The 24,393-nt window shown below is 37.0% G+C and overlaps 1 protein-coding gene across 1 annotated transcript in view; it reads left to right on the top strand.

Annotated features, from left to right (window-relative positions):
- The window catches only part of bor (ATPase family AAA domain containing bor), a 47,307-nt gene extending 24,608 nt beyond the window's left edge, over nt 1-22,699 (top strand). Inside the window, exons 7-11 of the mRNA XM_081737258.1 lie at nt 3,293-3,395; nt 6,339-6,586; nt 10,146-10,313; nt 13,185-13,383; nt 22,116-22,699. Coding sequence (XP_081593384.1) covers nt 3,293-3,395; nt 6,339-6,586; nt 10,146-10,313; nt 13,185-13,383; nt 22,116-22,235 — 838 coding nt within the window. The 3' untranslated portion in view covers nt 22,236-22,699. The remainder of the gene's footprint in view (nt 1-3,292; nt 3,396-6,338; nt 6,587-10,145; nt 10,314-13,184; nt 13,384-22,115) is intronic.
- Nucleotides 22,700-24,393: the final 1,694 nt, after the last annotated feature.

The following is a 24,393-nucleotide window of genomic DNA, read 5'->3' as shown; positions in this document are numbered from 1 at the left end:
TAATAGTCTAGAAAATGGGATTAAGCTGTTAGTTTCGCAGTGTTGTTATGCTATTGGTAAGATGCCGCCTTTAGCTGTCTGAAGGGACAAATATCTCAAAATCATGTAATTTGGACTTAGCGTGTTTTTCCCTTGTACCTCACTTATTTTTTGTAAGTTGCCCAGTTTTCAATGGACCCTATGGTGATCAACATAGACAGGTTTCACTGTAAATATTTTATAGTGAAAATGTTTTAAAATTTTCTTTACAGTTGTTCTGGGCTTAATATACAGAATATTTTATTTGAATTCGTCAATAAACCTGCCTATGTTCTCACCCCCTGGTTGTTTAGGTTGTTTTTGTCTGTCATCTTTCGGTTGGACTATTGAATTTTTTGTACATGTACATATGTGATACGAATATTAAATGTGATGTAAAGAATAAGGTATGACCTAAATGAAAAATATTTATTATTCATTGGTTCAAGATATTGGCATACGAGGTGCAAACCTATGCCGTTTTCCCATAACTCCCGCAGTTTTCAACTCTCGAGTTACATATTTGTGTCAATTTTCAACCCATTTTCGACCACTACTACACACCACTGCAATCGTTGTGTCTCACTACCCGAAGCGTCTAAGATTTCTTTTTGTCGTGTTTTTAGACGCTTGAAAATGACACTTCTGAATTGAAAACTTCTTCCTCGCAACGTATCCTTCAGTTTTGAAAACATACAGAACGTTACTGCACAGGATGGAGGGACCACTTCGATGTTCTTATCCGTAGAAAGCCTTGTTCTTATCCAGGTGACCTTTTCGACCTAGAGTCGTCTGTCAAAATTCTTTTCTACGATGCAGTAAAGGGATCCTGTAAGGTACATATTGCCTCAGTGGTTAGGCTTCTTGCCTCCACAATCAGGGCTTCAAGGGGAGCAATGTTTTCTGAGGTGATTGCACGAATTGGGCTTTCGGATTTTTCAGTTCTTCAGTGGATCTACAACATAAGTGAATGAATTAGCAGGAGCTATTACAATACTCTTAACCGACCGAAATCTTAATACCTCCTGATACCCTCTCCCCCGCTTCCCGTAAATTAACTCATCACTTCCGCACAATACAGTAATAAGGATAATGTTTCCATAAACATCTTTCCACTGGCGATAAATATCGATACTCTTTTCATAACGTGTAGATAAAATCAAGATCAGTATATCTATATACATATATAGGGTGTCTCAAAAGTCCCCTGACAAGGAGTAACTCTGTTATTATCACAGCTACAACAAAATGTAAGAGGAAAAACCATCTCCAAATTTGATTTTTTTTTTCAATCTAAAGTGAAGGATTTTTTTTTTTTTTTTTTTTTAATCGGGCTAGCCGTTTGAGCTGTTCACTCGTTATGCTCCCAATGTGAAATGAAAATGAAACGTTGCCATTTAGCTGGATCCACAACATAAGTGAATGAATTTACTGTCTGTTACGCTAACGTGTCGATGACCAGCACCCCTTTGAAACATGCCCCTGAAACCGTCATGTACGTTGTGGTTCGGAGCAACTTTTAGTCCCTTATTTCGCCTCTTTTCCTTTTCTTTTCCCAGCTATTCCACAACAAACACGGTCCATACCCATGCCAGCATCCTTGCCATGCTGAGGCTGGGAACGCAGTTGACTCGGATGCAGGCAACGTAAAAAAGATTATACTGAACTGTGTGTGACTAAATCATGCATTAGATTTACAAAATGATAAAACTAAGATTTGAATAATGAATGTATAATATCACTCAATAAACACAGATATTACATGCACATTGATCAAGAAAATAAATGAATTGACAACCTTTTACTTAACATAGACGAAGTAGGTGGCTTGGCGTATGAACTAAACAACTCACGTCATTCTTCGGCTAGCCAATAAAGCTGTTCCATCGATGTCCTGAGTTGAACCCTAAACGCAGCTTCCTTGAATGATGTTCCAAGCTGGCGTTACAAATATAATCTCTAGTCCATGGTCCCAGACGAAATCGTGCTCCAGGGTTTCGCTTATTATGATGTTTATCGTAATGAACGATGAACTCAACTTATTCTTCACATTGAAAACATTTCGCAGATGAAGCTGTTACACACTTGCATCGAAAAACACTTTGCGAATAAACTATTTGTCACATACTCAACTAATTAAGTGCTTATGTCCGTCCCATGGAGGGATAACTCATACACTTGGCGACAAGATGTGCGCAATATATAACTTCAGGCAGCATGGACGCTGCTCTCGAGTAGGTGCTGGCTGTCCCGCCTAGCACGCGGCAACGAGGAGGTAATCCTCACAAGGGGTGTCGAAACATTGAGGCTTTGTCCAGTTGGGTATTGTGTATAAGAACTTGGAGCTGGAGCTCCCCGCTTATGACGTATAGTGTTGAGTCCAAGCTCTTTGGCTGAAGGGATGCGAATGTTTCGAATTAACCAACTAGCGATAGGCGCTGACAACATGTAAGTGTTATTGCAAATGTCCCGTTTTCCGGACCCAAAAGAACAATCACAAAGGGAGTCGCTGTGTCCACATCGTATGTCTATATATAGCCATGAAATCGGACTGAGGCTCCCCAACACAGACGAAAAGACATACCAAAGCGATGAGGGAAGAGTTTCTAGAATGTTAAAGAATATACGAGGCTTGGCTAATAAAGTTCGAAATTAAGTCTGTTTTTCTCAATGTCCTTTTTTTTTCAAATCCAAAAAATGAGCTTTAGGTCGGTGATACCCCCATTCACCAAACTCCTACAAAATTTGTCCACCTGTCCCCTTCCTTCCCTCCTCCAGTCCCAGGTAAATGGCAACGTTGCCTTTTTATTTAGCATTGGACGCATAAAGAGTGTACAGCTCAAATGGCTAGTCCGATTTAAAAAATTCCTTCACTTTAGATTGAAAATGTCATATTTGGAGACGGTTTCCCCTCTTACACTTTGTTATAGCTCTGATAACCATAGAATTACTCTTTGTTAATAATAACAGAAAGGGCACTTTTAAGACTCGCTGTATATATATATATATATATAATATATATATATATATATAAAACTTGGTAGCCGTATTAAAAACGAGCATCGTTAGCTTAAAATTTTGCAGTTACGCCTTGAGTCTAAAGTTATTCACGGGTAATACCGGTAATTACATTAATTTACTCTTATAATTTTTGAACTATGCTAAAACGGCACGTAGTTTTAATGTGGACCTCGTATTGTAGAATATACTTTGAGATTTATAAGAAAAAAATATGAAATCTATATATAAACAATGTTTCTTTTTTACTCCACAGGGATATAGCAATAGCAACTAAAAATACTAAACGTAATAGAGGAATGTATAGAAATATTTTAATGCATGGACCACCAGGTACTGGGAAAACAATGTTTGCTAAGGTAAGTAATGTTTGTTTTTATTTTAAGTAATAAACAAGCAACCTAATCGAAAAGAGAAAGATATCTGAAAATTTGTGTGAAGTTAAGGAAATCAGTGGAAAACTTTTTTAAGTATATTTTTATGGTCTCACGCCATATCATCTTCTAAGTTAAAGATTAAAAATTAATAATGAAGTATTTTTCTCTATATAATTTCTACTCTCTGAGGCATTCGTAAGTAATTTCTCTCTTGCTGCTTCGTCGATGAATAATTTGAAAAAGAGTGCTAAAGCGTTCACCTCTGGTGTATGAAGTCCTTGGTTCGATTCCAGCTCGCGCCAAGTGAGCTTTATGTTGCACGAACACCGTGTGCGTGACTTTTCTCGAGGTTCTCCCACTTTCTTCATTCCACCATTTCATTCATTTTTCATCATCACCGTCTCCTTTCGCTTTGCCGACATAAGCATGGGACATACAACTTAAAAGATTTCATTTCATTTTAAGTCGGAAAAGTAGTAGTAGCAAGTGTGAAGTTACTTAGAAAAGCCTGAAAGGAGAGTCGAAATTATATAAGGAGATTTTTTTCTGAATACAAAATCAGTAATTTATTTTATTTTTTATTTTTATTTATTTATTTATTTATTTATTTTTTAAATCGAGAAAAGTATATCGTACAGTGTCCATTAGCAAGTATCATCTAACTTATAAACTTTTTAAGTGCGTTGGACAGAAGATACATTCAAGAAATTTCAATAGTAGAATATGTAAGAAATAGGAACATGTGAAGCAAATAGTAACTGTGACTGCTTGAACAAGAAAAACCGAGTAGTTTTCATTATATTGCACCTGTTTATGCACATTATTTGTCTTTAAGGAATATGGAGGTGGGAATCAAATATGTATTATAAATGTTCCTTGTGGTTTTTATGTAACAAAAGCAGACAGATTTTATTTTCACTTTGGTGTAATGTTAACCAACTCTATGGCCTATGGAACCCGGAGGTTCAATGCTGCGTTCACAAAAGCTTTCCATTGACTTCTGTCCTTAGCCAACTGGATCCAGTTTCTACTTGGTATTCCTATTTCTGTGTGATCCATCTTTATATTGTCTCCCATGTGCGTCTAGGTCTTCCTAATGGTCGTTTTCCGATTGGATATCCAGTTAAAGCTTTGAAAGCGTTGCGTTCCTACTTTTTTCCATTCTTGCTACGTGACCAGCTAACCTGAGCCTCCTAGACTTGATGACCTAACAATGTTTTTGAATGTTCAAAGATTGTTCAATCTCAAGAATAAACCTCAATTAAGGTCTTATTTTCGATTGTACAGGGAAAAAAGTCTTTAATATACCGAGATGAATCTGTTGACATTCTTGCTTGGACGAGAAATTCATCGTTCCTTCTGATATTTTATCTAGATTTTCCCTCAATCTCGCCAAACAATAGTGGAATGTGTTGCTCTTGGTCTATTTCTTTCCAAATTTCGTCCTATTATCTGTTGTTAGTGTTTTCAGTTTAAGAATGTTAAGACTATTTTCATATTATGTTTTCTTTTTCAAAATTGCAAAAATGAAAGTAAAGATTATTATTTCACAAAATAATAAATAAATAAATAAATAAACTCTTTTGCCTACAATATTCGTCGTTGCTTCCATCTCTTTTATAAGTTCCACTTAATCAAGAATTAAAGGTGCAGTAAAAATGATCAGTTCTTGTGACTTGTCGGCACCCTAAGTACTTTCCTCAGATGCCCTTCCTTCAGTAAACAAGAATGCATCCTTCTCGTTTTTCTTTTCTTTTCTTTCTTGACACTGCAACTCTATTAAATTTATTACTGAAAATTTTAATGAAACTACACCCAAAGTTGGTACTTGGACTTGAATGAAAAGTGAATAAAAATATTAGTAATACAGGGTGGCCACAAAATCCCGTCAGCCCTGAAAATAAGTAACATAACCATTAAACGTCCGTAGATACCTACATGGAAAGAACTAAATGACGTGAACAACAATGCTTTCGAGAAGTTTTATTGAGATAAAAAACATCAAGTGTCCAAAGGATCATTCTGTCGACCGTCATTCTCATGACAAAGGATAACACGCCACCAGGTTCTGTGCGACATTTTGCGGAATATTGCAGGTGTAACTTGAGTGAAAGCTTGTTTCACAGCTTCTGTCAGTTCGACAGTGGTACCGTAACGGTTTTGTGCAGCGATGCCCTTTATGAACTCTCACATAACATTGTCACAAGTGGTGAGGTCTGGGCTTCGTGGTGGCCAGGCAAAGTGGTGCGGGCAAATCCGGACTACCACACACAATCTGAAAGAATGGAAAACCTTATATTAAAGGGATAATGGGAAAACGTACGTTAGCATTTATCAACAGGCAACAGGACTTTGTAAACGCCAGCATTTATCAACAGCTAACGGGACTTTGTGAACACCCCTGTTGTTGTTCCTTCCAAACTTAACACTTAAGTACAAACTCGAAGTTACCTAAGATTTGTTTTAAGTGTTGTATCTGGGTGTAGGTGTAAGGTAATGCGATAAGCACAATCACTAGCGAAACTAATTGCGTTTTCCCTGACTTGTTTTATTATCATTAGCTTGGAGCTAGTTTTAGTTAGTTTTTGAGAGACACACAAAAGACGTATCCTTCATAGCTTGAAAACTGTATATATTTTTGGGTATTTTTTCCCAAGTTATTGATAATATGATTACTAAAGTACGCCCAATAATTCATTATTCCATATCTATATTAAAGGAAAAGGGAAATACTTACTTTTGTTGGTGACTGTAGTCAGTATTAAGGGTTGTATTACTTTTGCATATTTACATAGTTAAACTTCCGTACCCACATGTTATTTGTGTATATATATATATATATATATATATATATATATATATATAGTACTACTATTGCCTAAACTTCTGTTAAGTTTTATATTTGTGTATTTTTCATTTGAAAAGAAATTGGCTATTCATTCTGGAATGGACTATGCCATCATGACAGGTGGAGATGTCGCTCCGATGGGTAGAGAAGGCGTCACTGCTGTTCACAAAGTGTTTGATTGGGCGTCGAGTTCTCGGCGAGGGTTGTTATTGTTCGTGGACGAAGCGGATGCATTTCTCAGGAAGCGAAGTTCCGAGACGATAAGCGAAGATTTGCGAGCCACTCTAAACGCCTTCTTGTATCGAACAGGAGAGCAGTCCAACAAGTAGGTAATTTCAATGTTTTAATCACTTAATTATGACGTAAAAATTTTCTTTTCAATTATATCTTACGAATACTTTTAGATAAAAAGTGCGATAAGGTGTAACGTAGCGACTTCTGTTGTAATTGGGAAGCCAATCCTAGCTCCGTTTCATTAAAATACTGAAAAGAAGCTTTCAATTTAGATGAAACGAACAAAGAAAAGGATTGGGGTGTCAGCCCTTTCTTTTGTTCTAAATTTAGGCACTATGAAATTTTTGTAATTTAAATATTTCAGTAAGGAGAGATGATATCTGATAAAGGCTCAAAATGAAGTTTATAAAATAGTTTATTCTCACAAATTATACATGAAAACATAACCCAAAGTAGCAATAAAATATTCTTTCTAACAATGTTGATGTAAACATTTTTAAAAAATCTTGGTACAGTAACACACAAATAACCAATTAGATGACTTGTTAACAGTTGTTGTAGTGAGATTAGCACAGTGGCAAAACGTCGCTTTCTTTGGCTTTCTTAAATTAAAGAACAAAATTTCGTGCTAAGTTTAACGTTGTCCTGACCTTTTCTAAAGTTATCTATAAAACTTACTTAGAGATATGATTCAATTAGATACTTATGTAATTTGTAAAATATATATATATATATATATATATATATATATATATATATATATATATATATATATATATATATATATAACAGCTTACTGCGTCCAAAAGCACTTTAATTGCACAAAACTGTTTTAACAGTATGTGTTCCATTTTGTGGGAAAGCTCACATGAAAATAGGGTTTGCCTGATCGTACGTTTTTCCCGTAAGTTTTGCACTTTTCTGTTACATTTTGCGTTATATGCTTTCATTTTCCCGATAATTTTTAGAGAAATAAAACAAATGATAGTTCTGAACATTTTTAAAATGTTGTTAGTGAAAAAAAAAAATGACTTCTCTCACACTTAACAAAACAGCCCAACGATGTAAATTGCAAGTTTGTATTCAGACAGAAAATGCAACAGGCTGCACGCAATGCAATGTCTGTCCCTTCTACACAACCGGCACCCCAACCTTATGTTTAAAAATAATTTGCTTTTAGCATCTTAGACTTTGTTTTTCAACATCTTGTTGATCGTATCGCAGTTTCAGTCGATCGTAATATAGTGATTTCAGGAATAGAAGCTATTGTGAACTAATAAAAACCAGAATATATTGATGTCAGGAACAGAAGCTATTGTGAACTAATAAAACCAGAATATACTGATGTCAGGAACAGCAGCTATTGTGAACTAATAAAACCAGAATATACTGATGTCTGGAACAGAAGCTATTGTGAACTAATAAAACCAGAATATACTGATGTCAGGAACAGTAGCTATTGTGAACTAATAAAACCAGAATGTACTGATGTCTGGAACAGTAGCTATTGTGAACTAATAAAACCAGAATATACTGATGTCTGGAACAGAAGCTATTGTGAACTAATAAAACCAGAATATACTTATGTCAGGAACAGTAGCTGTTGTGAACTAATAAAACCAGAATATACTGATGTCAGGAACAGTAGCTATTGTGAACTAATAAAACTAGAATATACTGATGTCAGGAACAGAAGCTACTGTACATTAATAAAAACAGAATATTCTAATGTCAGGAACAAAAGCTTCCGTGAACTAAAAGCAGAACTCCAAGTAGTTGTAAATATATGTTCTGCAAGATTTTTTGAACATATAAAAACGGATGTGGAACTCTTCAGAAATGTAAAATCTTTATTAAAATACAATTAAAAGGCAACAAAAGTATGTGCAAATATGTTGGGTTGGATTTCAGTTTTAGCGTCGTTTCAACGTCGAAGCTATGTGAGAACAGAACCTACAGCTTAACGTGGAATCCAAACCACATAAGCTTCCACCAGGTATTGTAATATACTTTTTTGTGTTTTATGTGTTGCAATTATTTTTAATGAAACTGGACCAGATTCCAATGAAGCGTATTGTATGCCACTACGTAAAATTATGTGTGTGTTTGTTGTATGTAAATACTGGATATCACACATTTTTTTTACCCCTTTAAATTCGTAAAAACATTCTTTATTTTCCTTGAAATATTTGGTAGTCCTACATGAAAGTTTTTCTTCTTCTTCTTTTTTTTTTTTTTTTTTTTTTTAAGTTGAAAAATAGTGTGATTTAAGCTGTTATGAATGTACAACCGTTGTACTCACATAGTTCTTCTATTGAACGATGCATTATAAATGTTTTCCAATGGTGAATACAATTCTACAAACATTCTTCGTTACATATACAGTTGCAAAACAAGTTCTAGTGCCAAGTATCTGCGGTAGTAAATCATTCAGTAGAAGAGTTGTTCAAAGTGCAAGATATTTACATTAACAAGGGGTTAGAACCTCACCAGTTTGAAAAAACGTGCAAAATGAAACTGTGAGAATTGGAGAGCTTTTGTGTGCAAATTAGTATTTTAAGCTAAAATATTACGTGAGTTCCCTCACTCGCAAGCATCTTATAATACTGCAGTATGCTTATAGATGAATTTTTTAGCTACAGTAAACCCACGATTAATGAACAGAATTTGGTACCGAAGTGTGGGCTTATTATGAACTTTTCAGGCAGTTTATAGTTTTTATTGTCAAGAAACTACACTCAATGGGAAATCAATAGGGGCGCGGTAGCTCAGTGGTAAGCGTTCACCTCCGGTGCTTGGGGTCCCTGGTTCGATCCCAGCTCGTGCCGTGTGGACTTTGTGGTGGACAAACACCGTGCTCATGGGTTTTCTCGGGGCTCTCCGGTTTCCTCCCACTTCCTTCATTCCACCATTTCATTCATTTCTCATCTTCACCGTCTCTTTTAGCCTAACCGGCATAACCGTGGGACGTAAAACTTAAAGATTTTATTTTTATTTCAATGGGAAACTAGCTATAGTTTCAGACTTTTTTTTTTTTTAACATAGCTGTAGGATGTTTTTGATAAGTACATTAAATATTTGTATTAATATGATAGGTACATTAAATATTTTACATTTACATTATACAGCACAATTTCAAGTCATATCCCATTTTAAATATTGTTCCTAACACAATTCACAATTCATGAGGAGCATACAATAAGTTATGTACCTAGACAGAAAGGGAGGGGCAGAACATAATAACACCGGACACGCACGCACAGGACACTGTTGGGAACCCGGCTGCACGCAGTCGGAGCAACGCAATGTCTGTGAGCAGTGTGTTTGTGTGACGCCGCGAACAATGAATTTGCAGAAGCTGGAGCAGGATTTGTTGCACTTGTTTGAGAAAGACCAAGACAAATTCCTAGCTCATGGGGACTACATCGAAAGGAAGTGATGACCAGATGAGCCTATCTGCATTCCTTCCTGTCTAGGTAGATAACTTATTGGATACCCCTCGTAACTGACTTCATATTTTATACACTCTCTTTCTTCCCAGTTAGTTCGCTAAGTCGATGGTTTACTGTATATATAAATATGCATTCAATATAATCTCAGTTATAGTACATGAATTTTTATTAACGAGTATATGTGCTTTTTGTCAATAGGTTTATGATGGTATTGGCGTCGAATACGCCTGAACAGTTCGACTGGGCAGTGAATGATCGTTTAGATGAAATGGTGGAATTCTCGTTGCCAGGATTGGAGGAAAGGGAGCGACTAGTCAGGTTATACTTTGACCAATTCGTCTTGAAACCTGCAACAGAAGGTCACAGGTAAGCATTCTTAAGTTTGTTTAATATTTTGTTTAAATTTAAATAATATACCTACTAACTGAAATGCCCGTTCTTTGCACGTGGGGAATGGGTTTCAGAAAGTATTTGAAGCAATTTTCTGCCCCTTTTCCCTTAGTATATCAGGGTGTCTATCGGTAACCAAAGTCAAGAAAAAGTTACAAAATTTAGCTTTTCAGCCACGATTTTTTTTTTTTTTTTTTTTTAATCTGTTCAAATATAAGTATAGATAAGAAAATTATATTCTATAAAACGTCAAAATTCACCAGCAAAAATATCTATGGTCAGCTTTAGATGCTACCAAATCGCAAACAAACCACGCATCTATCGCATGCATGAAAATTCGGCCCAATTCGCACCCAAATTTGCTCTTGAGAATGTTAACTAAATTTTATGGTTTGGAAAGGAAATGGTCACGAAAAAGTAACGAAATTTCATTTGGGAATTTTAGTAGACACCCTCTATATGCATTTCAGTGGAAGTGTAATGATGAATAATCCGTAATGTTATCCCTTTTCAGTCCACCTCTTACCCATTCTCACCCCCACTTAAACGGCGTTGAAGTTCAACCCGGGAATGTTATTGTTCATCTCATTGACCCCGAAAACTATAGATTCGACACTAATATCAGTCATTTTCGACTGTTTTTACATTCATCTTTCCTAGTGGTGCTAGAAGAGTCTTAGTTCTTCTCTTCCCCTCCCAGTCCCTTTACAGTATTTGTTTCAAGATTGTAATTCATTGTACCAAATTCGTGAAGTTGCTCCTGGCGTTACAGAGTTATGCTGGAACATATACACACTTTTGTGATAACTAGCGTCAACTATCCGCTTCGCTGGGTTAAAATACGAAAATTTAGTAATATTTTCCTGTAGTCAGTCACTTTGTACTACTATTACTGAAGCGCTCTTCTGCTTGTACAGGCCCCAAAGCGGATCAATGGTGTTATTAATATTAAATGATATTACAAAGAATGAAAAAAAGTGCTTGAAGATCGGGACTCGAACCAGGGATCTCCGGCGTACTGTGCCGATGCATTAACCGCTACGCTACCCAGTCCACTCCTAGCTTCTGAATATGGGCATTGGATTGTGCAAGCAAGCACAACAGGAAGTTGTGGTACGAACAGTGTGGTCTAAGTAAAAGAACACCCGACTCCAAGAGTGAGGGTATGTATGGCTGTTCTGGGAACGAACTAAGTAACGTAGCGGTTAATGTATCGGCACGGTACACGAAGATCCTGGGTTCGAGTTCCGGTCCAGTGTGCATTTCTTCACTTGTTGGGTATCACTGAATTCGCACCTATAGAGGATTTGGTGTTAAAAACCGGTTGTTTTCTCCTTTGATTTATATAATTATTAATCCTAAAATGCATTTTGATGCCAGTTGGCATCATAGTGAATCAATAAACAGTAACAACAATAATGATATTCTTAAAATGTGTATATTAGCGAATAGCGGACGTCGATATCTTGTGGCACCAATGGAGTTAAGCTTTCTACCACACAGTTTTCGTCTAGTGGCATAGGTCGGACAGAGAGCGTTAGAAAGCATAGAGAAAGCACAAAACGTGCACGTTTGTTATTTGTAATTTTTTTCACAAAACCTTTTTTTGTTCTCTTAACATTAAAAAAAAATCATTGTTTCACAATCTTCCATATCACATGGTTTCTGCTGATATTGGCACTAAACTCTGTTTTCACTAGTGTAATACAATCATGACGTCTATGCTGTAACTTGAAACCTCAGAAGTAAAAAAAAAAACAAAAAAAAATCATATTATTGGATATTATTTACATTTATCTACGTAATGCATAAAGAAAGAAAGAAGAAAAAGAATTTCAACACGATCAAAATTTATTCGTGCAATAAAGGGTTAATATTACTTAAGGAGAATATTTTGTTTCAGGGCAGGAGAAGGGTGATGGTCAAAAAATGTAATGTTAAGTAGTTACATGCAGTAATCTGTAGAAGTTTTAATTGTTATTGAAATGGAATATGTAGTCAATAGGAAAAATGCATATACAATGTTAAAGGGGAATTAGTTTACCTTGTAAGAGAGCCTATGTATTTGTTGAACAGCAATCATAGTTCTAACAAGGTGTGATGTTTAAGATTTATTGTAGTTAGGCCTGTGTACAGGAGACTAGAATTGATCTCAACAGTCACTAATGTAAAGTTTCGTGCAGAATGTTCATTGCTATATTGTTATATATGTACATAATATATGTTCGTGTTTAAAAGTATCTTTTTTTCTCACTTCTAGAATTAAATTGAATAAATACAGTGACAAGTTGGAAAATTATAACAAAATGGAAATAATTGCTAACGTATTTTTAAGAATTATTCTTTCTCAGGGTGTCTATCGATCACGAAAGTCTCGAAAAAGACACGAAATTAGAAAACGATCATGAAAGTCAAGAAAAAGTTACGAAATTTAGCTTTTGAGTCACTTTTTTATCTGTACAAATATAAGTATAGACTTGAACACATTGTTCTATAAAACGTGAAAATTCACCACCAGAAATGTCTATGGTTGGCTTTAGAAGCTACCAAATCGCAAGCAAAGCACGCTTATATCGCATGCATGAAAATTTGGCCTAATTCGCACCCAAATTCGCTCTTGAGAATGTTAAAAATTTTATGGTTTGGTAAAGAAAAAGTCACGAGATTTTATTTTGAAATTTTAGTAGACACCCTGTTTCTGATATTCGTAATTTTGTTCTGATACTCCTGTAAATTCTATGTGCGCCTTCGTGTTCTATATGGGGTACGTAACTTTTCTTTTATTTATGAATATTTCTGTTATCTAGTTCATACGTCTTTCTAATTTTTTATTTTGTTTTGTTTCAGGCGATTAAAGGTAGCCCAATTTGATTATGGGCGTTTGTGTTCAGAGATTGCGAAGATGGCGGAGGGAATGTCTGGTCGAGAAATAGCCAAGTTAGGTGTGGCATGGCAGGCAGCTGCTTACGCTTCCGAGGATGGTGTCCTCACGGAGAAAATGGTGATGGACAGAGTTCTAGATGCAGTGGAGCAGCATAAGCAAAAGGTAACCATGCAAGAAATACGTTACAGAGTGGTCCATAAATTGCTTGGCGCTAGCTGTTATTCAGTTCTCAGTTGACTAGAGCGCAGTAGATTATTGACGTAAACAATACGTTGTAAGAAGTTTGTATATATATATATATATATATATATATATATATATATAAAGGATTTAAATCGTATTACACTCGTAATTAAGTAAGTTTACAATGAATAGAAAATTATCAAAAGATGAACATGTATTACTGCTGCAAAAGTAGTGGTTACATGACCACAATTACCAAGATAGGATTGAGTTATTTGTGGAGCGTTTACGGAACACTGTACTTCCATCTTTACTAGAAATCCATGACTTGAATAAAAGGTTCGAAGAGACTTAGTCTGAAGCTGATCTTCTTAGATTAGGCTTAAGTCTGTGACTACAGAAGAAAATCTTACAACTGTAGCGCAATGTTTTGTGCAGGCTCATTGAAAAAAATAATGGAGGACACTTCAACACTTGATATGTATAACCTAACTTAACGTTATTGTTCAACTCGTAATCGTTTCACAGTTTCGTAGTTGATTAGTAATTCATTTGAAATGCATTTTTTGTCAAGTGACTTATGGCCCAGCCTGTACTTGGCTCACGGAAAATAATTGTAATTCTTTGTTTACTTACCACACTGTAGATCTTTCAAGGCTTCAAAAGCTTTCAATCTGTGAGGGTTAATTAGCATTGGGCTATAAAGATGAGAAGAGAGTGATTTCATTTTACCCAAATTCAAAGAGAGAAGATTCTCAGTTCAACCCGTTTATATATATATGTATAGCTGTACCGATTTTTGATTATTCATTTTGTTGTTATTGTTTGAAAGATAATACTATCCCGGTGGTTCCATATACAGAGGTTGTTCAGTCAACATTTGGCCAATTTCGACTTAACCTAAAAATTTAGAATAATCCATGGCGTCAGATCCGTAAGTTCTCGATGTGTTTCCCTTGGTTCCTAACAATAGCCCGACAGCGTAATTTCCACTGTAATAGGCTTCTCTGAAGAATTGAGAGGGGAAGCTTGTCCCATTCTGTTTACACAGCTTTCCAAAGTCCTTCCACAGTTGTCACACGCCGTTTTCCCAAAGCCCGCTTCAGCAATCCAAATCCACAATAGTCCATAGGACTTGCATCTGGAGATTTAACAGGTACCTCATTGAAAGGTATCACCACTTGCCTCCTCCATCTCGCTGTAGAATGCGAGGGACGATCGTTAGGTATGTGATGAGGCCTTGTCCACGTGAATGCGCACCAGATTGGAGTCATTTCCGGACATTGTTGGAATCTCATGCTCGTAGATCGGCCGCATAATCTGCTCCTGAAAATACTGCGAATTTATTTTGCAGTTCTTCGCCACCCTACGAATGTTCAGTTTACCTCGGTAACAGTAGCCAGTAACGACCATGAACCCTTTTGGAAAGGATTCTTTACAGACACGGACCCACCTTCCGAAGTTCTTGGCGCCTTTCTCTCGGTACATGATAACTCTCGGTTTGCCACAGTCGGAAAGATAAATCCATGCTTCATCGAACGTTACGACGTAATCCACCTTTGTTTTGCCAGATGCCGTTTGTACAGCTTCCGGGCGTTACACTTCCGTTCCTTTTGGTGGGCATCCGTGAGAAGATGGCCGCGAGCTTTCATAACTTTTTCCAGCTTGAGTTGATGGTGTAACGTCCGGCTCACAGTCTCCAAAGACACGTCAAGACGATTAGCCATATACCTTTGTGTTGGCGGATTTTCTTGCATTGCCATTTTTCGAAGTTCCCTCTGCATGGTGGAGGTGGCCTTGGTGCATTCCCGCTTCCTAGGTAACTTCGTTGGTGATCCAAATGGTGGAGCTTTGTTGCCCTTGTACTTTTTAATAACGTTTTTTATTCCACTTAAACTGATGTTGCAACCATTTTTCTTGCACTGTTTTCTAATGACAGAAACACTAAAGTGGGCGTCATAAAGCGCCGCAACATAGCCTTCCCAAAACCGGCTTAGTTTGGGCGGCATTTTGGTCACAGAGCGAAAACCCACAAACTTGGAAACAAATTTAACACAACACTCACAACAGTGGTCCTGTTTTGTGCGTTATTGTCGTCCGCGCAGAAAAACAACTCCGTTCCCAGGAAGCCACTGCGCAAGACTGCAGGACGCCACGAGCCAGGTCGGGTGAGTCCATTCTGCCCGGGAGGGGGAGGGAACGAAATCGTCCAAACGTAGGCTGAACAACGTCTGTAAATTTCTTTAGTCTGATGCTAATTTTCGGGAGGCTAGACTATTAAATACCTTAACGGGTGCTGGCTTCATTACGTCAAAGTAACATGATTATACGCAACCATACATTCTATAACTTGAGTATGGTTGCATAACAGCACAGGGGTTGTATTGCAACATTTCGGAACACTGTCACTCTCCATGTAACTTTTTTTAACTAGTGAGTTAAGTGTGTGAAGATGGTTGGCAATGGCCAGGCGCTTCACGTGTATGCTCGTTGCTCATATCTTACATGTTTCAAACTACAGGTGTTCTCATTATTTAGAGAAGAGTCTCTCATATTTAAATATGTGTGTAAAACAGTCAGTTCATTGATACGAGAATATATTATATAGTGAGCCTGTAAATGAAAAAAAAAAAAAATCCTAAAAGAGCATAGGGAAATCAAGTGCTTACGAGAAGTTAAACACTATTCGCAAACACAAGTAAACGCAAACCATGTTAAGCCCTTTCGCTAATATTTTATGAGGGAGATAGCGAGCACAGGCAGACAGAAAATTTCAAGCTTATAACACGCATGGTCTCGAGTGTTTGTCTTGGATACATACCTAGTAGTGGTTCCTATAGCGTACGCAAGGGGATTCACCACTTGCCCCATACTAGGGCAAAAATAAAGGTTTATTGTATTAAAATATATACTGTCTCATTTAGCCTAGAAGGCATAACCGTGGGACTTTAAATTTTTTAAAAAGTCATTTCAGAATATTGAGATTTATACAAACATTATAGGTGTCTTGAAAGGATACGAAATTGAGTCCATGAAATTTGGTGTACGCCCTGAGTGGTTGAGATTCCACTTTTAAGCAGTAGATGCCATTTCGTATAGCCTTTATGTTGAAAAAGAAGAATCAAACTCTAGATTAGTCAATCTTCATCAGGGATAAAGGAAAAGAAGTATATGAGTAATATTTAAAGAAGATAGTAGCTGAATGATGTGATCCGATGCCATGATGGCTTCTAGGGTCAGCATAGTATTCTTTTACTTGCGTTCTGTGATACTATTTTTAACTGATTAAGTTTTCTTTACGGAGTATGCGGAGTTTACAAAGCTTGGTTTTCGAAAACCCTTTTATATATATTTACCGTGTCTGTCCGTTTGTCCGTCCTGGAGACAAAATCTCAAGAACTGCTTCATGGATAATAGTCAGTTTTGACCAAGGTGCGGAGGGTTAAAAGCTAGGAACTGATGCAGATAATACTCAAACCAGGGGTCCTCGGTTCGATCTCCGGCCAAGTAAGTTTCTGATGGACAACATCGTGTCCAAAACGATGTGTTTTCTCGAGGTACTCCCTTTTCCTCCCACTTTCTCATTCCACCAATTCTTCCATCGTCATTCACTTGCCTTAATCATCCATCTCCCTTCGCCTAAAGGACATAATCGTGGGACGTTAAACTGAAAGAAATGTGATATTCAAACTGGAAATCAATCATTTCTGAGTATCACTATAGAGTAAAACGGTAATAGATAGCGAGAAGCTGTTTTTTGCAGTTGTTTAAGCGCCCTAAGAATACATTTGTTCTCCACCCTTAACTCTGTACTTAAACCAGAAGTAATAGGAATCCACTATAACTTCCGGTTTCAACAGCGATTTATTGAAACTATGACTAGCGATAACGAGAAGCGCTCTCTTTGGAATCGCTACCATCTTCCCCCAACCACCTATTGAAACCGGAAGCGACAGGAATCAACTACTTCCGGTTTTAATGTTGATCGCTATAGAGTAAAACGGTAATAGATAGCGAGAATCGGATTTCTGCAATCAATATTCCATCTCCACTCTGATCTCTCTACTGAAACAGGAAGTGGCAGAAGTTATTACCACTTTCTGTTTCAATATTAATTTCAGAAAATATCATCCCATACAGACTAAACTGCTCATATGATTTATATGACACTGGGAGTTTTTATCTATATACTGTATTGTGCAACTTAAAGAAACCCCATCACATGAAAATGAAAATGAAAGTTAATTAATACTAATTATAATATTACTAAATAAATACTTTCGTATGAAAAGCACTAAACAGAAGCTTCAGGCCATCGATATACATTCTTTGTCGAGTGAATTAGTATTATTCTCAAATCTCCCTTTCCGAGGGAGTACAGTGGTTCAGTGGTAGAGCGTTTATCTCTGGTGTGTAGTTTCCCTGGTTCGAACTCTGGCCAAGCTATTTTTGTAGTGGACAACAGTGTGTCCGTGAGTTTTCTCGAGGTACTCCCGTCTCCTCCAACTTTCTCATTCCACAAGTTCTTCCATTATCATTCATTTACATTAATCATCGTCTCCGTTAGCGTATAGAGTATAATCGTGGGACGTGAAACTGAAATGTTTCATTTTCAAATCTCCGTTTGAGGTATGCAAATAAAAGGATGCAGACATTTAATCCAAGTCGTTTTTGTCCTTAACCCTCCCGTTACCAAGCTTTTCGACACCTTTATTTTATCAGCCGGGGTATTTTTTCTACCCTAGTGCAATTTTGAAATGTAGTGTAAGATTTATTTTCAAATTCTGTTATTTTCAATGAGAATCTTTATTTAGCATTGAAATACAGTGTTATAAATTATTAAAAATATTTAAACTGACCATGGATGTAAAGAAAATAAATTTTATACAATTCACAACAGAAATGGAGTATAGGAAAACCTGGGGGAAAAAAAAGTATACATTTTGATTGTGTTGCAGTAAACTAGCACTTAAGCTCAAAATAACAAATAACATTTTTGAAGCGTTCATTCATGTACATTTTTGCACAACATGTACTTCACATAACATGCACTTTGACATGACAGCAGGAAAGAAAGGTTGTCGAAAAGCTACATTACCTCTCTCCACAGATCTGAAGCGCTTGTGCGATGTCCATAAATTCAACTAGCTGCAATAAAAACTGCTAGTGCAGCATATACTTCAGGTGTACTTAGATCACTCCTGTCTTTTGTTATGATGCATAAACTACATTCCAAATTTCAGTGAACTTTGTGGTGGACAAACACCGTGTTCGTGGGATTTCTCGGGGTTCTCCCGTTTCCTCCCACTTTCTTCATTCCACCATTTCACTCATCTGTCATCATCACCGTCTCCTTTAGCCTAACCGGCATAACCGTGGGATGTAAAACTTAAAGATTTCATTTACATTCCAAATTGAATTTCTCTTTTTTTCTTCCCAGTTTGTTTCCGCGACAAAAGTGCTCACGATTTCTCGTGAAATAAATAACAAAAATGACTGTGTTATTATTCTCAGTGTTTTCAGATCACGTATTGGGCCAGGTATTAGGTTCAAAATGTTATGAAGTGTGCACTGCCAAACGTTTGGTGGTTCACTGGAAAAAATTAGCCCAGTCCTAGAAACAAACACATTTTCAATGTCTTCATCTTTTCCTTCTACTGGCCTCTCGCCTTTGGTGCGAGCGGTCCCGGGTTCGATTCCCGGTGGGGGCACTCGGTCGAAAAAGTGTAAAACGCTTTTTGAGGCTAGCCACCCTGAATGAGGTTTTCCTGGATTTTTCTCATTCACACCAGGCAAATGCCGGGGTGGTACTTAAACTATAGGTCCCAGGCCGCTTCCTTCCTTCCGCAATTCTTTCTTCCTTCCCTTTCCCTGGATAGTGTGCTCGTCGAGGGACGTTATTCTTCAAACGTGACGGGTTAAATGGCCTTAGATGCCGAAAGCCCAGAAATCTAAATCCTTCTACTGGCTCACGTGAATATCTATTATCTTCTGATATTTTATCATCAGCTTCATCTACTGCTGTGATATGCTCTTTGTCGAGAGGTTCCAGATACTCATTCAATTCATTGTCAATGCCCCACTCATTTTCATTGTCACTGTCATCGAAATTGTCTAGACTTTTCAATATACCCTCTTTAAATAATCCTTTGGACATTATTACTTGCAGTTGAAACCTGGACTTATATATAATTTCAGCTAAACGGTGAAAAATATATGTTAATTGAGCTAAACAATTGATGCATAGTAAAACTCAACAACGGGAAAGATAAATAATGAAGATGAATGAGAGAAATATTCCATAAAAACGTTCATTCCTAACAAATCTAATATAAGTAAAATAAAGAGTTTGTTTGTGTGTTTGTGTGTCTATCTGTCTGTCTGTGCGGCCTGGGGACCAGACGAATGGACCGAGAGTTACCAAATTTTGTTCAGGAGTACCTTGGCCCGGGCCACAGATCAAGACGAAGCCCTTTTTTTTAAATTTCGAACCAGGGGGTCTCAGGGAAGGCGTTTATCGGAACCGGCGTGGGAACCAGACAAATTGACCGAGAATTACCAAATTTTGGTCACGAATACCTTGTTCCAGACTCCAGACCAGAGTTAAACGTTTTTGTCAAAATTCGAACCAGGGGGCGTTTACCGGGACATGTAAAAGTAATAGAAAATGACCAATATTAATGTCGAATTCATAGTTTTCGCGGTCGCTGAAATCAATGGTGAAACTCCGATCGCATTAACTTCCAAATTCACGCTATTCGGCTCCTAGCCGGAGGTCACCGGGAGGGGGAAAGGGGGGAGATACCGAGACATATAAAAGTAATCCAACATGACCGATATTATTGTCAAATCCACAGTTTTTGCGGTCACTGAAATCAATGGTGACACTTCCATTAGCGGTGACTTGCAAATTTAGTTACAATTGCATGCGGGCCGGGAGTCAGCAGGGGGATACCGAGACATGTAAAAAAAAAAAAAAAAAAAAAAAAAAAAAAAAAAAAAAAAAAAAAAAAAAAAAGAGTCCAAAATTGCCGATATTAGTATCAAATCCATAGTTTTCGCAGTCGCTGAGATCAATGGTGATACTCCCACAGGCGTTGACTTCCAAATACAGCCCCCGTGCGAAGCATGGGTATATTCAGTGTAATAAAATAAGACATTTCATACCAAGCGGGGTAGTCTTACAACCCCATTAATATATCCAGTCAATAATAACTATAAAAATAAAGAAATAGGTTATTCACGAGTGTGAATTCAATTTTAATCATTTTAGTACAAAGTCATGCAGCTGTACCATCAAAATACCGAAGATAATTGTCGGATAAAATAATTATAGGAAAAAAAAACAACCTGGGGTAGTCAGAATACCCCGCTTGTTAATGTAAGGGTTAACTATAATCCATTAGATGTGAGGTATTCTTTAGTAAAATATCCTTAATTTGCTGTTTATAAATGATAAATTTGTCTTTATCATAAGTTAACAAACTGTTTACCATTTCTACAGAAAACTGTTAGATTATGTTATTTTAATTATTATTTTTGAAAAAAAAATTAAATGAAATCTTTAAGTTTTACGTCCCACGGTTATGCTGCCTAGGCTAAAGGAGACGGTGATAATGAGAAATGAATGAAATGGTGGAATGAAGAAAGTAACAGAAAACGGGAGAACCCCGAGGAAACCCACGCACACGATGTTTGTCCACCAAAAAGTTCACTTGGCGAGGGCTGGAATCGAACCCGAGACCCCAAGCGCCAGAGGTGAACGCTCTACCACTGTGCCACCGCGGCCCCCAATTATTATTATTTTTATTATTATTATTATTATTATTATTTAAAGTTGTAAGATTTCTAAGATGAACTAGAATAATTGATTTTTGTGCACAGCACATTCTGATAAAAATGTGTCTTGAATTGCTTACACTTTCATTTCAATATCATTTTATTTTATGGGAGTTGTTTGTAACGATCTTCCCTAAATTTGTTGGCTTAGAATCATTCGCGAACGTATGCTTTATTGAATAAAAAGGATAAATTAATAGTAAGTGGGTCGTTCAATATATAAATTTCCCTAAGCTGTAAAATATTTATTTTTTAAGGTACATTAGTAAATTATACATTTATGTGTAGGTGGGTCCTTCCTCGCCTCTCCACATAGTTCCCATTGAGATTCAGGTTGCAACGCAGACTTTTAATACCGGAAAAATATGGAAGTAACTCGGCGCTAAATTGAGGCTATATGGAGAGTGGGGCAGTTTGTTTTCGTGCTGAGTAGGGGTGGGGATTATCATCAAGAAGAGGCCAGGTCGCTTTTGTCGAATTGCGTTTCTCTGAAGAAGAGTTCAGGTTCGACGTATATAAGCTATTTGGTCTCCTGTCAACTGGTGATGAAGAAGTGAAGCTGAATGGAGAGAGTACTAAATAGCCACTGCCCTGAGGGTTTTTGCAAAGGGTTTGTACAAATTGGTGCAACTGTAAGACAAATGTATGAATCTGAATGGGGATTATGGAGAGAAGTGAGGAAGAACCCACCTATACGTCTATGTATAGTTTATAAATGTGTTTTAAAAAAATAAATGTTTTACAGCTCAGGGAAACTTATATATTGAACAACCCTCGTAATAATATAAAATTAGTTGTTGTTTACAGTGCTATTATTAACTATTGCTGTGTAATATGAAATTCTAAATAATTTGTATCTTCTGTTTTTTCAGGTCGAGTGGCAGAGTGACCAGGAGAGACGCGAAGTAAAGTCGCTAACGTACAGATCGCAAAAGGACGCGGCAGCAACGTACTTGCCACTCGGTAGCAAAGTAGCACCAGAGACGACGTAGAATCAGTAGAACACGTAGTTCAGTCAAGACTTAGTGGAACACAAACTGTTTATATATGTAATACAATACTATTTTTTTGTAATTGAACAAGGGAACGTAGCTGAATATATGAAGTTACCTAACTGTGGCGTCAAAAAGGCCCGTTGACGTCGCTCTGAAGAAGATGAAATGTTATGTATAGAGGTAGAAACATCGAATAGTGGCTGAATAATCATTGGTCAGTAGATGGACATGTTAAAGCATAATGTGTATAGGTACACAGTGTTCAGCGATTTCATGTGTAACAAATCAGGCTTCCTGTGAAAAATCACGTTGATATGATTAACTTATTAATTGTAGCCAAATGAAAGATCTGTGATTTGTTAATATTGCATTTGTTATAAGAATGACAACGTGGAAAGATTGGTCTGCATATGAACTTATGCAAAAGACTACGAATGAAAAGTTAAATTTTTTTTTGACAATTAACTTGTTTCATTTCCTGAATCTTCCCTGATAATTCTATCTAGGTACTTAAAACCAGTCACGGGGGGTATGGTGGCTTAGTGGTTGAGCGCCTACCTCTGGTGTTTGGAGTCCTTGGTTCGATCCCCGACCAAGTAAGTTTGTGGTGGGTTTTCTCGGGTTACTCTCGTTTCCTCCCACTTTCTTATTCCACAAGTTCTTCCATCATCACTCACTTGCCTTAATCATTGTCTCCCTTAACCTACAAGGGCATAATCATGTGACGTTAACCTGAAACACAGGGTGTTTCAAGAAGAATGACCTGATTTTAAAAGTCCATATGTATTGATAAAAATAACATAATACAAAAATGGGATAAATTGCAAAATACTCTCAAAATCTTCAAATTGTTCTATGTGTCCATCAGCAAAAGCACGAACAACATCTAGACGATAGCTAAATTCTACCATTTCATCGGAAGAGCGAGGCCGACCTGAACTCTTACCTTTGCACAAGCATCCTATCTCTTCAAATTGGCGATACCAACGACGAATCTTTTTGGGTGTAGGCGGATCAATACCAAAACGCCGACGAAAAGCATGCTGGACCGAAATCACTGACTCAGTCTTTGCAAACTGCAGCACACAAAACCCCTTCTGTTGAACGGACGCCATCTTACTTCTGACTGACTGCAAACTGAGAACACGCATTGACTGACACCTAACGGCGATTTTCTGAAACTCTAGACCACGCCCATTCAAACAACACTTATTTCCTTGCCGGCACTTCTTCCATGTTCCGTAAGTATTACCGTTCAAAATCAGGTCATTCTTTTTGAAACACAATGTATTTCTTTTCATTTTTAAAACTAGTCACCTGTTCTATTTTCTTCCCTCAAATTTCAACCACATTTGTTGTTGTTTCCGGCATCAGTGCTGTCATGTGTCTAGCGGTTTATTATTATTATTATTATTATTCCGTACTCTTCACAGCTTTTTCAAGTATCGAAATATTTGTTCATTTTCGTTTCGAATTGCGCCATAAGAGTAATATCCCGTGCAAAGTAATTATACATTTTTCCACTTACGGAAATACGCTTTTTCTAATGTAGAGTGTTCTTAAATAAATATAAAGCACTCGTCTCTGTATCATGATGAATTTAAAGTTTATATAATTTCAATTTTCTCTGCGACCTGTCTCAGTAACATTTCTCCTAGTTGCGGTTGCTTCCTTTGAAGATTAGAATGAAATATGATAATCCAAAACACAATTTAAGTTGTAGTATCATTTGTTATTACCAGCAATTTTTCACTTAACAGATTTTCGCTTGTAAACGTTGAAATTTAAGTAAGGAATGTTACTGAGAAAGGTTCGAAATCTCAAAAACTTTAAATTCATCAGGATACAGACATGAGTGCTTGCTATTTGTTTATGTAAGGTGTATAGGGTTCATATACGTCCCATATTTTACGGGATTGTTTATAATTTCATACAACCAATACAGCCAATAAATAGTACATACATTAGGTTATTTTTCGACATAGTCTCCATATTGGTTGAGGCACCTGTTACATCGTGCGATGAGTTTGAAGATTCCCTCCTGGTAAAACTCCTATCCTTGCGTGTTTAGTCACGTTGTCACTAAGTGTTTCTCCTCCTCGTCTGAAGCGAAGCGACGGCGTCTTAGGTGCTCCTTCAAGTACAGGGACAGGTG

Source organism: Thermobia domestica, chromosome 13 (assembly GCF_964235325.1).
Source record: "Thermobia domestica chromosome 13, izTheDome1.hap1.1, whole genome shotgun sequence".
NCBI classification, from domain to species: domain Eukaryota; kingdom Metazoa; phylum Arthropoda; class Insecta; order Zygentoma; family Lepismatidae; genus Thermobia; species Thermobia domestica.
The sequence above is the reverse complement of the archived record's forward strand: the minus strand, read 5'-3'. Positions and strand labels throughout refer to the sequence as shown.